The sequence below is a fragment of the Vulpes vulpes genome, chromosome 16 (assembly GCF_048418805.1).
Source record: "Vulpes vulpes isolate BD-2025 chromosome 16, VulVul3, whole genome shotgun sequence".
Classification (NCBI taxonomy): domain Eukaryota; kingdom Metazoa; phylum Chordata; class Mammalia; order Carnivora; family Canidae; genus Vulpes; species Vulpes vulpes.
The window spans coordinates 92,078,145-92,092,201 of record NC_132795.1 but is presented as its reverse complement, the minus strand read 5'-3'; the positions used below and the strand labels follow the sequence as shown (position 1 = coordinate 92,092,201).

Below are 14,057 nucleotides of genomic sequence, written 5' to 3'. Positions count from 1 at the left end.
TGCCAAAGAAATTCCAAACTGATAGCCAATCTAGAGAAAATGACCTCTAAATTTCTTTCCAATTTTTATTATCTTATATAAGCACCAACATAATGTTTTCACTAACTTTAGAAATTAAATAAAATATATATAAAATATATATTTAGATTTAGCTTAATTTAGGAAGAATATAGTCCATGTCATTCAATCATAAGAAAAATTAATAGTTGATTTTATATAATCTTTTAGTATTAAAGTTAATATTGAGTTAAGACTAAAACTATAGTAGGATTATTTACATTTACATATATTTTTTTAAAGATTTATTTGTTTGTTTTTAAAGAGAGAAATTATGAATGGGGCAGGCAGAAGGAAAGGGAGTTGCAGGAGGAGAGATAATCAAAAGCAGACTCCCCACTGAGAGTGGATCTGGAAGCAGGGCTTGGATCTCATGACCCTGAGATCATGACCTGAGCCGAAACCAAGAGTCAGCCACTGAGCCACCTAGGCACCCCTATATTTACATAGATTTTCAAATGATTCAGTGTACATACATTTGAATGCTTAATAAATGTTTTCTGATAAAGGTAAAAGATACCAGTTTTCTGAGAACTATTCCAGCACTGAATATGCAGAGCTACTTGCTAATCAAGATTTTTGCTGATCATGCATTGCTTACTTTAAAAATTGGTTTTAACTGTTAGAATTTACACATAAATCAGATTTATCAGTAATAATATTAACTTTGCTCTCATACAATAGAGCAGCTCTTAAAGTCTTAAGAAAAAAAAAGAAAATATCACTTCTAGAAAACAGAATTTTCAGAAGAGATGTGTCAACTGGTTAATATTACCTAGCATTAATAACAGATACAAGAAGGTATGCCAAGGGGCCTAGAACACTCATTTGTTGAAAGAGGAAGGAAAAGAGATACAACATAAACTCATCATCAAGCACAAAAAAATTATTTGGCAGGCTTCCCTGTAATTTGATATATGTACATTTAGATAAAACTTCTAAGCTTGGAAAAGCTTTAAGGTCAGTGAGTCCTATTCTCTTATCTTTGAGATGAAACAGGGCCCCAGAGACGCTGATGTGCCTAAGGACACAGTAGCAGTGCCAAGCTGGAATCCAAATCCTGGTGCCCTGCTTCTCCTTTCTGAGGAAGGTCTCCCCTTTCTTGGTTCCAGTACTTTTACATGGTTTGTCACCTCCAGGAGTATGCCTGAATGACAAGATGCAAAATCCAACTATGTCTATAATGTGAGGTTATTAGGTGAGACTAAAACTAAATACCAAAATAAGCATCCTTTTTTTAAAAAAGATTTTATTTATTTATTCATGAGAGGCTAAGAAAGAGGCAGAGACATAGGCAGACGGAGAAGCAGGTTCCCGGCTGGAGCCTGATGCAGGACTTGATCCCAGGATCACGACCTGAGCAGACGCTCAACCACTGAGTCACCCAGGTGCCCCTGGAGTAAGCATCATTTTATGCTCTCCACCTTTTCCCTCTATACTGTTTGTTTTCTGGGCAATGAAAAAATCGAAGAAAGTTTTTCTGCACTCTCTAAATATTTCATTACCAAGGCTACGCATTTTATCACTGGCATAAGTGAACCTAAAAGAGTGCATAGAATTGTGTTATTCCATATTCCTGAACTCTTTGAAAGTTGTAAAATTCTAAGCAAGGTTTAAACATAAATGAAACATCACATCAGCCTTTGCCAGGGCAGCAACCAGAGGAAAGCAAACTACAAACACCTTGTCTGCAAGCCTTTGTGGTCAAAGAGCAATGAAGTTACTATTAAAGGGAATATCCCCTAGAACGGTATTTTTTACACTTTGGTGACTAATATTTAAAAAGTAGACTAAACATAATAGGACTATTTCATGTACATGAATACAATGAAAATTTTTTTCAAAGATACAAGTAAAATCACAGAGAAACAGAATTCTCTTGATTTGCATAGGAAAAAATAACAAATATCTAGAAATGTTTTGGAAAACAAAACATTTTGTTGTTTGTGGAAGTTAACTACAACAACATAGCCAATTTCTCCATGGTTCTCAAAAACAATCCTTAATTGTCAAAATGGTTTGGGGGCACAATCGATTTCATTTGGCAATGGCTGAAAAAAAAATAAACAATGGGACTATTGGCAGAGGCAGAAATTGAGCCCTCAACAATTACTTTGCAACAAACTAAAGGAGATGTCTGCATCACCAATAACTGGGAAACAGCTTTCAAATAGAGTATTATCCCCTTTCTCACACTTAAACCCAATCAAACACATAAAGTTTAATTTTCTTTTAATGGCTTAGCAAGCCAACTTTCAAAGAATTTAATAAGCTATTAATAGAAAGATGCATGCCTGGTAGAAGAATTTTAGAGACCTAAGAGATATGGTTTCAATTAAATGTCGAACAACCCATTAAATCACCCAAGACAAAGATGTCCACAATGCAAACACTATTACACCAAGTTCAAAATATGATAGTTTAGAAAAGATGACATAGGCTGTGTCAAAAGGACACCAGTCTTTAGAAAAGTCAAGCTTCTCAAGAGATTCCAAGCAATCAGAATGGTGGTAAGTGAATCATACTTTCTCATTCACTAAATCGCAAACCCTCAAAGGCTCTCCCCCTAATTTATTCTATTAATAATCCTGGGATTTTCTCCACTGGCATAAATTCTGGTTATCAAGAGAAATCACATTATGGAAAGTTAGTACAGTCCACTCTTAATTATTCATTTTTTTTTTTACAGATAATCCAGAGCTAGTTTCACTTTCAAATATTTGTTTATATTAACTTTCCAATAATGTATATATCTGACTTTCTGAGAATTCCTAATACCCGCACTTACACATAAAAGTACCAAATACAATTTGGTGGAAATAGAAAACCACAGTATATTATTCTTTTACCTAGGGCATTTTCATCATTAGGCCAACTAATGTTCCTCACACAAATTAAGTACCTCATTATTTTAAAATTATAATTTTCTATGAAGAAAAAAATAACACACATATACAGGGAAAAGTGTGAAGCAACATCACAAGAAAACACCTATTGTCCAAAATTAACATTTTAATTTCCTCGTAAAGTTATTTTTCAATTTATCTTCAGAATATTAAAATGGCACTTCCAAGAAATGTAACAGTTAAGATTTCTTATTTCTCCAATGTTCCTTATCAATTTCTTTTTTCAGGAGGCTTTCACAAATGAAAATCATCCATCTTACTAGAAGACCCAGTAATAAAGAACAAAGGCAATTTAACCATAGAGATTACAAAGTTCATGATGGAAAACAAAGTTTTCATCAACTCAACTATCTTGAGTTTCTTTTAATTTTCTATTTATAACTGTGATTCTAATTTAACTAAGTCCCCCTCCCTCTAGCAACATAATGAATTCTAAGCCATCTCTTTAAAAAACGAAGAGTGTGCCTCAGTCATTACTTTGCCCCCTCTACTACTGTCTAAAATCTGTCACAATCCCCCTGGGCTAAAAGCATCCTAGTCATCTCAATAATCAGCAATAAGCTAAATTTAGTTTGAGGATTTGGGAAGAAGCAGGCCAAGGCCCAACCTCCACAGCCAGGCCCCAGAATGCATCTCATTCCTATATTCATCTGAGACCCCTCCAGTTAAAATTAGCTCAGCTAATCCTCCTCTGGATAGCTGCCATCCACCAAGCAGGAATCCCCCAAAAAAAGCCAAAAAAAGAGAATTCCAACAAATGGGAAAGTCGATGGGCCTCAAATATTTTTTAAGTGACACAGAGATACTCAAATGGCTTCCGCTGAAATATAAGAAAGTACCTCAATTTAAGAATATTAGTGGACATTTTTATATAATTTAGATAGATAACGGCTTATCAAGAACAATTTTTTAAAAAATTTCTCTAATATATGGTAAAAGTATATAACATGGTCTTAGCTGGCTAGATGACAATAGTTCCTGCACCACTTATAAACTTCAAATCATGTGGAGATGTATTATCCCATAGCTCTTAAAACTTTTTAAAAGCAAAATCCCGAATGGCATCCACTGACAAACCTGGCAAAAAACTCACATCAGCTGAAGACCCCTAGCACCTCCAACTGTAACAGGGAATTCCTTCTCACTCAGCTAATATTCACATTTATTTAGAATAATTGAGGGCCCTGCGACAACCCCTGGAGTGGAGAATACTAGCAAATAGGAAGTAATTTCACAAGTGCAGGCAGAAGGTGACCTAAGGGCAGAATGACACCTAGGGAATTATGTCCTAGATCCAGGAAAGAAGAGTCTTCCTGTAATAAAGATATTTAAGTGCCTGAGGAACACAGACTTGGCAGATGCCCAAAGAATGTTGAACCTTCTTTTGGCCAAGGAATATATACTGAGAGTGTTCTTGCCTATCAACACTAAGCATTTTTATTAACCGAACATTTCTATTTAATGACTTATTGGTCCCAGGGCTTGAGAACAGAGATGCCCAGTTTTCCTACAAAGTACATTGCCTAGTTCTCGGGGAAGATTCAAGCCAAGAATAGCAACCCCAAGTCTTGTTCAGGAATTCGAAAACATGCGCATATAACACACAGGTATAATACCTAGATGTTCTGAATTTCAAGTGCCTACTGTAAGGGATACCCATGAAATCTCAATACAGTGTACTGCACATTGTAAGCATTCAAAAATTGTTTTGCTGAACTGGACGGAAACAAACACTGTCACCGATTTTGTATTCATATCACCTTGCAAGCTTCTCCTCTCCAACCCCTGCACTTTTTTTTTTAACGTATCAACTCCCAAGTGCTGGAAGTCTAAACACCAAACTTAGAATAGGAAAATAAAGAACTGTCATACCTGCCTCGTTTCTATTTACTTCTGTTGATGACATGTGGTTATACTTATGGTGGCAACGTTATTCGTATGACTAATATTTTAAGAAGGAAAAGCAAAACTCACTGGCCATCTGGGACTAGGACATTCATTTAATTCATCTCATTTCAGCTTCCCAATAACCCCATAGCAACGTATTAATACCCAATATTTATGTAAGTAGAAACTGAGGTTCAGAAAAGTTATGTATCTAAGATCACCTGTCGGCAGGATTCAAACCTAAATCCAAACCCTTCTATCTTTCATAACATTTATATAATCTAAGTGGTGTTACAAAAAAAAAACTACAACTTAAAATAAAAATGTAGGCTAACCTACTAAATACATGGAAAATGCTGAGTTTCTCATTTGGCATCCATGACAAATTCTTCTGGAACCTCCACCAGTTCAAGACATTGTATTTCCCCAGGGATATATTATTATCTTTGTCCACAGGGAATGGACAGTCCAGTTGGAGAAACAAGCCATTTGGGTAAGTTTTTAATGTAAGAAGCAACAAAAAGTATTAGAAATGACAAGGGTTTTTCAACACATTTATATTTGACTTTCAACGCTTACTTAGCTGTGACCTTTGGACAAGATACTTAAATTTCCTCAGCTGTAAGGTCATGATAAAAATCTACTTCTTACGGGCTCTTGTGAAGCTTACATGAGACAACATGTGAAAACAGAGGCCTAATATTGGTTCAAACTTTCTCCTATGGCACGAGCTAACTGTCACTGAGTGGAAATATCAATAAGTGATAGAGCAAAGATTAAACAATTTGATCTGGTACAAAAAAATTCCAAGACAAAAATCCCAAACCTTACACTTCAAAAGTGATCAGTAGAGACACCTGAATCATTAGCCAATTAGGTTTATCATTTGTAATAGCAGGCGTTAATTAAATGTATAGAGGGTTTACACCTGCGATACAAAATTTAAACGATAAACAGGAACACAATCATGTTAAATTTGGAGGCGACGGTATTGCCCTTTTGTGCAAAATAACTTAAAAGGAAAACTACCATTTAAAGCAAAAGTGGATGGCAACTAAATGCAGTATTGGATTGAATCATGGAACAGTGGCCTGAAGAACTCTGCAGTTTAGTTAATAGTTCTGTACCTATAATTTCTTAGTTTTGACAAATGTGGAACTTTTCTATAAATCTAAAAGTTTTCCAAGATAAAAAGCTTATTTTCTTAAAAAGCAGATGGCAAGGGAAAGAAATACACATAGCAATTCTTAGCTATTGCCACTTTCTTACTTTGAATCTCCTGAAGAGTCATTAACAGCAAAGGCTGTGAAATCAGTCAACACACACCACCTCTGCAAGCTATTCTAACACGTAACTGTAAGGAATACCTCAAGTGTAATCGTCTTAACTTTTAAAAAGAAGTGACTTGCCCACTTTTCCCTAGCATATTCTTGCAAAAAAAGAAAAAAAAACCAACAACAACAAAAACAGCTTTCTGGTAATTTTGCTGTTGCTGTTACAAAACCGGCAAATTAACAGTTACCTCTACTTTTCCATTCTTAAGACAGTTGTTCAATCGGAATATAAAAAGCCTCTCTCACCGCATATAACTTATAACATGAATTTGAAAGTCTAATGACAAGTGACATTTCTGAGCTCAGTGCTAAATGCAGGCGTAAGTTGTCCCATCTGTTTCCATAATAAGACAGGCAGTGAAAATACTCTTTATTATACAAAACTCAAAGAAGGGTTAAGAAAGGGATATAAAGGGATGCTTGGGTGGTTCAGTGGTTTAGCGCCTGCCTTTGGCTGGGGTGTGATCCTGGAGTCCCAGGATCGAGTCCCACGTCGAGCTCCCTGCATGGAGCCTGCTTCTCCCTCTGCCTGTGTCTCTGCCTCTCTCTCTCTCTTATGAATAGATAGATTTAAAAAAAAAAAAAAAAGAAAAAAGGGATATAAAACTTACTAGGGCATTTTTATTTCTAGGGTTAAAAATGGCCATAACTGACAATTTTTTTAAAAATACATCTGTTGAGAGTCACATTAAGTGGTTGTGAACTTTCACTAGCTCTTAGCTGTGTGTTGGGCAAGATAGCTGAAGCTTTTAACAGTCTGGGGTCTGAAAGAAAAGGGTTTATTACTTGCAATAGCACTAGGCAAATCCTATGCTAAAAACTAGTGAGTGGCAGGTTTAAGGCAGCACCAATCCCACTGTTTACAATCTACACACACAGACACACACAGAGAGAGAGGGAGAGAGAGAGAGAGAAGCAGTGTGAATGTTTAACTCCTTTCAGAGGCATTCGCGAACCTTTTTAATTACACGTGTAAAATCTAGAGGGCAATTTTCAAAGATTCAAAGCAACCTGAAGAATCTCCCCAGATTTTCAAAAAGGGGAAAATAAGCAGCAATGCAGCAAAGTCGTTTCTCTTACTGAAAATGACCTCCAGCTCCTCCAAGCGACTCCCGGTTTCGCAAGAACTGAATCTGAGACTCCAACCACGTCCACACTCACATACAGGCGGGAGGAGAAGCAGAGAACACTAAAGCTCCCCCAACAGTCCTGGCAAAACCCACCTAACCTTCCCCGCAACCCTCCCAGCTCCCCTTCCCGGTCGGTTACCTTGACTTCCACCAGGAAAAAGAGGAGACCGGTCGATCAGCAGCCAAAAAAGCCCGTTTTATCGTCATGTACCGCCACTATCCTAGCGAGCCCGAGTGCCACTAACCTGATTTCGGGGACGCAGAACTGAATCCGGGCAGGGCCCAGGGGGATGAACTCTCCGTACCCGAAATGCCAACCCGAGCAGCTCACAGCAGCTCAAATGTCAATTTGAGGAAAAGGGTTTCGCTGACAGGATCTCAAAGGACCATTTCCACTTCCAAACCACCACCACCACCCCCCGACGGAAGCAACCGGGGAGACAAAAAAAAAAAGAAGGGTGTCTTACCTTGCACATATCTCGACATTTTAGGGATCTAGTAAAAGACTCTGATGATGTATGTATATGTGTGTTAATTTCTAGAGGAGCCACGCTATGGGGCAGGTCTCTCTTCCTCCCCGGCTTTAACTCACCGCCGCGCTCTTTCTCCCCTTCCTACGGCCAGTCACTTAAGGGAGAGTTATTTATTCAAAGCGATTAAAATTACCTCAAAAAAAAAAAAAAAAAAAAGAAAGAAAAAGAAAAGCCCAAACCAAACAAACACCAAGAAAACCTCCTCCACTTCAGAAAAGACAGGAACTTCGTGTGACTGAGCCTGCCTGGAACTCCTGTCTACACCGCGCTCCTGACACACACCAGGGCCAGCTGGAGACTCCCGGAAAAGGTTTAAAAAAAAAAAAATCACCACACGAACTTAAATTTCATCAATGAAAGAGGAGGATCTACGACGGCGATTTCGCCGCCCCCCCCCCCCCCCGTCCCCACGCCCTCCTGGGCAGGACGGCGGCAAACGCCCGCCCGGCCGCACCCCCCGTCCCCTCCCCCTCGCGGCCGTCCAGCCTCCGGCCAGGTCCCCGGGAAACCCCGGGCGACAGCTGCGGGCGCCCGAGCAGGGTCCGGGGAGGCGGGGGGAGGCCGCGAAGAGGGGGCGACGCCACCATTTGTTAGCAGCCCGCGGACGCCCCGGGACCCGGAGGCGGCGAGATCCCGCGCGCCCGCCGGCGGCCCGGGGCCTCCAGGTCGCCCCCTTGCAGCGGAGAGCGGCGACACCGGCCCCGGCGCGTCCTCCGGGAGGGGGGAGGGGGGAAGGCCCCCTCCCCCCTCCCCGCTGCAAACGCGCGGGGGCCGCCCGCGAGGGGAGGGGGGGCAGGAGCGCGGGAGGGCCCCGCACCCCAAATTCGGCCTCCCGGGCCACAGAGCCGGTCGCAGAGCGGAGCTTAACGCAGCTCCCGGAGGGAAACACACCCGCCCGAGGGGTCGTGGGAAGCCCTTCCCCGCCCCTCTCCACACCGCCGCCGCGAGACCCACCTTCCGCTTCTTTCAGCAGCTGAGAAACTGGGGGGCGTTTATGGCGCCCCGGGAGGAAGGCTCGCAGGCTGAGAGAATGTCACCTCTGAGGCACCCTTTTCTCTCCCCCCTCCCCTCACACACACACACGCACAACTTGAACTCCTCGCCAGCGGTCGCCGCCCAGCCGCCGGCCCCCTTGCGCCCACCTGGCTGCCGGCTTCTGACACCCCAAGCCCCCACTTTCTCCCAAACACCTCCCCTCCCCCTCCATTTGGGAGCGGAGGGAGGGCCCCCCCCCGCTTCAATGCGGAAATGTCCCCGCGGCTCCTACAGGCAGGAGCAACCGCCAATCAGGAGCCGAGGCGGACGCAAGGCCTGGCCAATGAGACGCGCGGAGGTGGCAGGGGGCGGGGCGTCCGCGAGGGAGCCCCGCGGAGGTGGGCGCGCTGAGCCGGACCCCGGGAGGCGTCTGAGGGAGCCGCACGTGCGGCGGCGGGGCAGGGGGTGTCTCACCGGGTAGAATCCCCCGCCTCCTGCAGATACTTCAGCACGAGTGGGTTTAAAAAAAAAAAAATTTTTTTTTAAACAGTCCTTCAGAAATGTTCCGGTTTACCTGGGATTGAAGATCGGTATCTAAACGGCGGCTGGAGCCGGAACGCCCCGGGGCAGCCACCTGAGCGAGCCCAGGCCCTTCACTGTAGATTCCTGCGGTCCTCGCTCCCTGTGTCCTGAGGAGGGTGCAGGTGCGTGAAGGAGTAAGCAGGGGGATGTGTGGGGCCCGCTGACAGAAGGAGGGACTTAGGGAGTCGGAAAAGTGCCGGATGGAGGCTCCGCCACCGGAGCCCCCCGCCCCCCCACACACACACTACCTACTCCCGCCGGGATTTCTGCTGCCATAGGCAGATTTCCTTTCCTGACTCAAGTGGAAATGGCCGTGACCCCAGAGATGCTCACCTCTGATATTCTCGAAGTCCACAAGGAAGGAAGATGTTGAGAGAACGTGTGGCGGTGGTGTGGCGGCCAGAGGGGCCCCGCCCAGCGCCCGCTAAGGCACACCTGGTGTGGCCCACACCTGTAGGACTCAGAGGGTGTGTCTCAGACCCCACGACCCCGTCAGCCTGCGTCAGGACAGATCAATTGTCAGCGCTCCCTTAGGGGCCTCCGATAAACCAAGAAAATCTAGGAGTTTGAGGCTTTGGACCACACTAATCAACCAAGGTAAAGTGTGAATCTTCTAATGATGATTCATCCCTAAACAAAACCTTCATGTTCTTTAGTGCCACATATTCATATGGAAGTGTCCTTTGAGAAGTGACACAGACGAGGCCGGTGATGGGTCATGCTACAGAGCAACACAAGGTATCTTGCTGATAGGTTTCTTATGTGAAATACAAAAGGGTTGACCTCTCGGCTAGAAAACCAATTTCCCCAAATAAAACCAAGGAAATATCAAAAAAAAAACCCGATATCGGGGCACCTGGGTTGCAGTGGTGGAACATCTGACATCCCAAGCCCCCACTTTCTCCCAAACACCTCCCCTCCCCCTCCATTTGGAAGGCTTTGGTCGGAGCCTTCGGCTCAGGTCATGATCCCCGGTTGTGGGATCGAGTCCCGCATCAGGCTCCCCCCGCAGGGACCCTGCTTCTCCCTTTGCCTGTGTGTGTGTGTCTCTCTCTCTGTCTCTCTCTCTCTTCCTCATGAATAAATAAAATCTTAAAAAATAAGGGCAGCCCAGGTGGCTCAGCGGTTTAGCGCCGCCTTCAGCCCAGGGAGTGTCCCACGTTGGGCTCCCCGCATGGAGCCTGCTTCTCCCTCTGCCTGTGTCTCTGCCTCTCTCTCTCTCTCTCTCTCTCTCTGTGTGTGTGTGTGTGTGTGTGTGTGTGTGTGTCTCATGAATAAATAAATACAATCTTAAAAAATATTTTTTAAAAATAATAAAAAATAAAACCCAGGTACCTACATCTTAATAAGAGCACTTGGAGACACAATCTTTTTAAAAATCTTTTATTTATTTATGATAGTCACAGAGAGAGAGAGGCAGAGACATAGGCAGAGGGAGAAGCAGGCTCCATGCACCGGGAGCCCGACGTGGGATTCGATCCCAGGTCTCCAGGATCACGCCCTGGGCCAAAGGCAGGTGCTAAACCGCTGCGCCACCCAGGGATCCCGGAGACACAATCTTTTTTTTTTTTTTTTTTTTTTTTTCCGGAGACACAATCTTAATCAGAATCTCCGCCTCTGTTGTGTGAGGTAGAGAAATTATAGGCACCAATTAGGATTTATCAATCAGTGGTAACACCAAAATAAGATGCCACCAAAACATTTGGGCCCGTAGGTTTGCTTAGCCTGCAAAAGATAAAGGGCAACGAAGAGTCTTTCATTTATATAAGGTTTTTATTTTTTTGTCAGTGGGAGGATCAGTTATTTTCCAACTTTACAGAAGGTTAAGGAGAGAAAGTGCGTTTTCATTACAGCAAGAAGATTTGGTAATACCTAGGAATGATATCTTGATTTATGAATGATTAGATATTGAGATATAGTGCCAAGGGATATTGTACATTTGCTGCCTCAAAAAATCTCCAAATGGTAAAGTAACTGCCTGTCTTCAACGGTTATGTCCATAATTGCCCAAAGACTGGTTCTTGGAGAAGTAGCACCCTAGAAGCTCTTTTCCCAAGTATTACTTTCAAATAGTGCCCTGTAAAATGGAATTTCTTTATACAGTGATTTAAACTTAAGTTTTGAACCTCCAAACGTTCTGTAAAAGAGCCTCCCACTCCCTCAGAGCCACTAGAAACGACCTCACTTGACAGATCAGGTGAGGATAGGGGAGAAAGGTCATGGCAATGGAGCACTTGCAAGTCTGCTTAAAAGGCAATTTCCTACTTCTCTGTATACTTATACATCTTAATGCCTGAAAAAAAATCACTTTCTCTGGGATGTGTATGTGTATTTAATCCTTTTTTAAAGGACATACTACTGTGGAGTTTACCTTCAAAGTGCATGATGTTGATACATCTGTCATTAGAAATCTGTAATATGGATAGATAGATTTGTAGGTTAAACCTTTGCAGAAACTTGGGGGTATTCTAAAGGAGGATAAAGATGGGGGCCTGGGAAGGACTGTGTGTGCAGGAGTAAGTTGAAATGAGATGCCTTTTTAGATTTAATGCTCGGCACAGTATCTGGTCCATACCAAGCATTCAGTCAATGAGTGTATACTGAATAGCCAGTTTAGTGCCACCAATAAGATTCTAAAATTTAACTTCTATTTAGAGGTAAAGAATTTCTAAGTTATAGTTATTTCTACCTAGAATGTGAACTTGGGCCAAAGTATAATAGCAGTAAATGCAATGTCCTGATGGCTTTACAGTAAGTTTTGCTAACTCCCAGCATGAGCATTATCCAATAAGAGGTGGTTTTGAAATTGCTAAAGTATGAAATAACTGTACAGACCAGCCATGTGTGTGGTCTATTATTTTTTTCTTGTCTATCCTACTTCCATACCCTACACACAAGAAAATAAAGCAAGGCAGTTTGGGAGAACATGTCAGAGACATAAAAATTTCTCTGTACTGCCCCGAGTGTTTAGCCAAGAAACCAGGCAGCAATTATATACTAGACTGTTGCCCAGATTCAATATTGGCTCCTATCTGTACCTATCTAAATCCTAGGCCACCCACATGAAGAAGGGAAAAAGGGCCACTGTTAGTCAGAAATTACCACGTACCGACTAGGTCTAACAATAGGGCATTTCATTTTGAGTCAAAAGGTAACCAAACAGGGTTAACTGGAAGAAGGTATCAAATAATATCGATGAGACAAACTGCTAATGAATGAGTAGACTAAAAAAATGAATGGTGTTTCCAATTACTTGAGGAAGAGAAAGATTTCATTCTTTCCTGTTGCCAACATGCTGTTGTTAATGAATCAGGAAGTTTGTTGAAACAAGTTGTGAATTTAAATTATGACATATCCTTCCATTTATTCATACTATGATTTTTAAATTACATTTGCAGATTATTTAACTTTTATATCATAACAGTAGCAGTTATTTCAAATAACTTAAGAGGCTTTAAAAAATAAGGCTGTCTTCCATTACAGATAATTATCTAAGTTGATAAGAGTTGATAAATCTTCTAAGTAGTTTTGAAAGTCATCAGGCTCAGAAGAATGTGGTTTAACTACAACATGTATTATCTTGTTCACATTTATCAATAATTCCCCTCTAGATTCTCCTTTGAGAGTTGCATAGAGGGCACGTCCTTACTGTGTTGTCTCCTGCTTCTCCTGTTCTGCATGTTGCCCAGAGGAGAGTGTCGGTGAGAAATGGTGATGCCCATGAAATGGTTGTATCTCTCTCATGTGCCAAACTGCATCTCCAGCACCCCCTTTATGATAGATGCAAAGGAGTCATTTCTTTAATGAGTAGATAACCATTAAAAAAAAAAACCCTATATTCTCTCAGGATTTTTAATAAATATAGATCATCATGTAATCATAATTCAGAAATATAAAAAGACTCACTAAGTAATAATATATTGCTTCTAAATCATAAGACAAAATAAACATTCTGCTTTGCTGTAGTGATATATGTATAGATGATGAGGCTACTTATTGACTTTGAAATCCTCATACAGAAGAGTGGTGAAATAGAAAAGTATTCCGTTTAATCCTATTTTTTCATCCTCTTTCAACCATATTAAAGATTCCCTGTTGTGCCTTCCATTGAATGTCTTTTGATGGTTTTCCAAACATCTCTGTCCCTGGTCTAGCTTATTAAATTTCCTGCCAGTGCCACCACTGGAAAGGAAAGGATAAAGAACTTCTGTTCCCTAACTTAGTCTTGGGGAATTTATTTTAAGCATTTCACACCCACCACTCGTAGTATTAAAGAGAAAATCCTCAGGACTGTTCTTTGGATGAGACCTAAATAATTGGGTGACTATACGTCATTAAATGGGAAATAGGATTAGGGAATTAAAAGTAACAATGTTTTCCCCTCTCTAGAGTGGAAAGAAGGAGGAATGTCATTTAGAGAAAAGACCACAGAAAAAATTAATGTTAAGTGCTGGTACCATTTTTAGTTGAACTTTTAAAAAAGCATTCCAGGGATCCCTGGGTGGCACAGCGGTTTACAGCCTGTCTTTGGCCCAGGGCGCAATCCTGGAGACCCGGGATCGAATCCCACGTCGGGCTCCCGGTGCGTGGAGCCTGCTTCTCCCTCTGCCTGTGTCTCTGCTTCTCTCTCTCTCTGTGTGTGACTGTCATAAA

General features: G+C 42.0%; 1 protein-coding gene across 4 annotated transcripts in view; it reads right to left on the bottom strand.

Moving 5' to 3' along the window:
* Positions 1-9,135, bottom strand: part of UGP2 (UDP-glucose pyrophosphorylase 2) — a 67,111-nt gene extending 57,976 nt beyond the window's left edge. Inside the window, exon 1 of one of the 4 annotated variants that reach the window (XM_025992727.2) lies at positions 8,802-9,135. Coding sequence is in view for 1 of the 4 variants with exons in the window: in XM_025992726.2 (XP_025848511.1) it covers positions 7,782-7,800 (19 nt within the window). In the remaining 3 variants the exon portion in view is untranslated. Of the gene's footprint in view, positions 1-7,453; positions 7,639-7,781; positions 8,267-8,801 lie in introns of those variants that run through there. The other 3 variants (XM_072743091.1, XM_025992726.2, XM_072743090.1) reach the window with 3 other exon arrangements.
* Positions 9,136-14,057: the final 4,922 nt, after the last annotated feature.